We start from the raw sequence: 1,636 nt of genomic DNA, 5'->3' as shown, positions 1-1,636 counted from the left end.
CGCACCCTGTCTGACTACAACATCCAGAAGGAGTCCACCCTGCATCTGGTGCTGCGCCTGAGGGGTGGCATGCAGATCTTCGTGAAGACCCTGACGGGCAAGACCATCACCCTCGAGGTGGAGCCCAGTGACACCATTGAGAACGTGAAGGCCAAGATCCAGGACAAAGAAGGCATTCCCCCTGACCAGCAGAGGCTCATCTTTGCTGGCAAGCAGCTGGAAGATGGCCGCACCCTGTCCGACTACAACATCCAGAAGGAGTCCACCCTGCACCTGGTGCTGCGCCTGAGGGGTGGTAACTGAACTAGCTATATACTGCTGGCATCCATGTGATGATTTCACTGCACTTCATCCCAATAAAGCTGTTGCATTCACTAAGTTGATGTCTCTTTAAATTACACTAGTAAGCAAATGCTTAGTTGTAGTTCATATTCATCTAGTGTGGCAAACATAGCTGACAAACTGAATTGCTGTCCCTGTTAGTATATTACCTTCGCTGCAGTGGTTGTGCATGTTGAATAGGTGATAAGGTCTAAATGTCAGGTTTCCCTGAATTCTTGTTGTATGCAAACCCAGCATTAGACTAATCTTAATTAAGCTTTAATATTAAGCTTTATACCCCTCTAGTAGCCAGTTCCTAGTTAAGGTAAATTAATTGCTTAGACAAACCCCAGAGAAAATGAGTGACTAATGGATGGAAGATGCAATGTATGTGGATTAGTGGCCAGATAATAGTTTCTGTGGGCTGATGAGCTGAAAGTATTTGAGGACTTCAATATCAATATCTTCATGGGAGAAGGAAGGCAAAAAAAGTTAAGATTCCCTGTAAACTTGTTCACGCAGCGGTACAAAACAACTGCATGCAATACATCTGCTTAAGAGATCTCTACGGGGGAATAAATTGTGGAACACTACAGGTATTCTAAAAGTTTAGCATAAACGTGTCACCTTTAAGACTTCTCAGGCAAATTAAGCTGCTTTTGAGCTGAATGCTTGTGGGTGTTTGTATGGCAACACTGCTTCCTGCTAGAGTTTTTGCACATCCCTTCTATTTAAGCAACTTTTGGATTTGCTGTATAGCATTTGTGATCACAACTAAAGAATTCCATAAACAGTGATACTATGGCTAGGTTATCTGAAACAAGTAATTCAGATAGCATTTCTGATTACCTTTACATACTAAAGACAAGGTTAGCATGCTGTAATTAGAACAGTAGGCTAATGCAGATCAAGTCAAATCTCTTGTTTGTTTTTTTCTTTTTGCCTGTTGCACTATAAGGCATGTGCATCTAAAACTTGTAATCAGTCAGTAAATTAACTTATTCTTACAGTTGGGATTTAATGATTCCAACTTATCACTACCAAGGGAAGGAAGTCAAATGAACTAAATTTTAATACAAAACTTGCTGGAATAGCTGCCAATCGCAAGGAAGGGTGCACATCAGATCTGCTACAGGAGAGAACTAGCTAGAGAGATTGGATTGGCTCAGCAGTACCAGGTAGGCATTGCAGTCTAGTGCATCACTGGGTCTCAAGTCTGTACTTGATAGACTGCATTTGAAACTGGGCAGTTTCTATATGAAAGATGAGAATCCTTGTTTGCGGGTTGTTAGTCCCAAAATCAATCGCCAGAAGT

At 41.9% G+C, this 1,636-nt stretch overlaps 1 protein-coding gene across 5 annotated transcripts in view; it reads left to right on the top strand.

Annotated features, from left to right (window-relative positions):
• Positions 1-378, top strand: part of UBC (ubiquitin C) — a 26,672-nt gene extending 26,294 nt beyond the window's left edge. For all 5 annotated transcript variants that reach the window (XM_019538943.1, XM_019538942.1, XM_019538940.1 and 2 more), the window contains one exon: positions 22-378. In XM_019538943.1, coding sequence (XP_019394488.1) covers positions 22-303 — 282 coding nt within the window. In that variant the 3' untranslated portion in view covers positions 304-378. The remainder of the gene's footprint in view (positions 1-21) is intronic.
• Positions 379-1,636: the final 1,258 nt, after the last annotated feature.

The sequence above is a fragment of the Crocodylus porosus genome, unplaced genomic scaffold (genome assembly GCF_001723895.1).
Source record: "Crocodylus porosus isolate Cpor-Errol unplaced genomic scaffold, CroPor_comp1, whole genome shotgun sequence".
NCBI lineage: Eukaryota > Metazoa > Chordata > Crocodylia > Crocodylidae > Crocodylus > Crocodylus porosus.
This window is presented reverse-complemented; position numbering and strand designations above follow the sequence as displayed.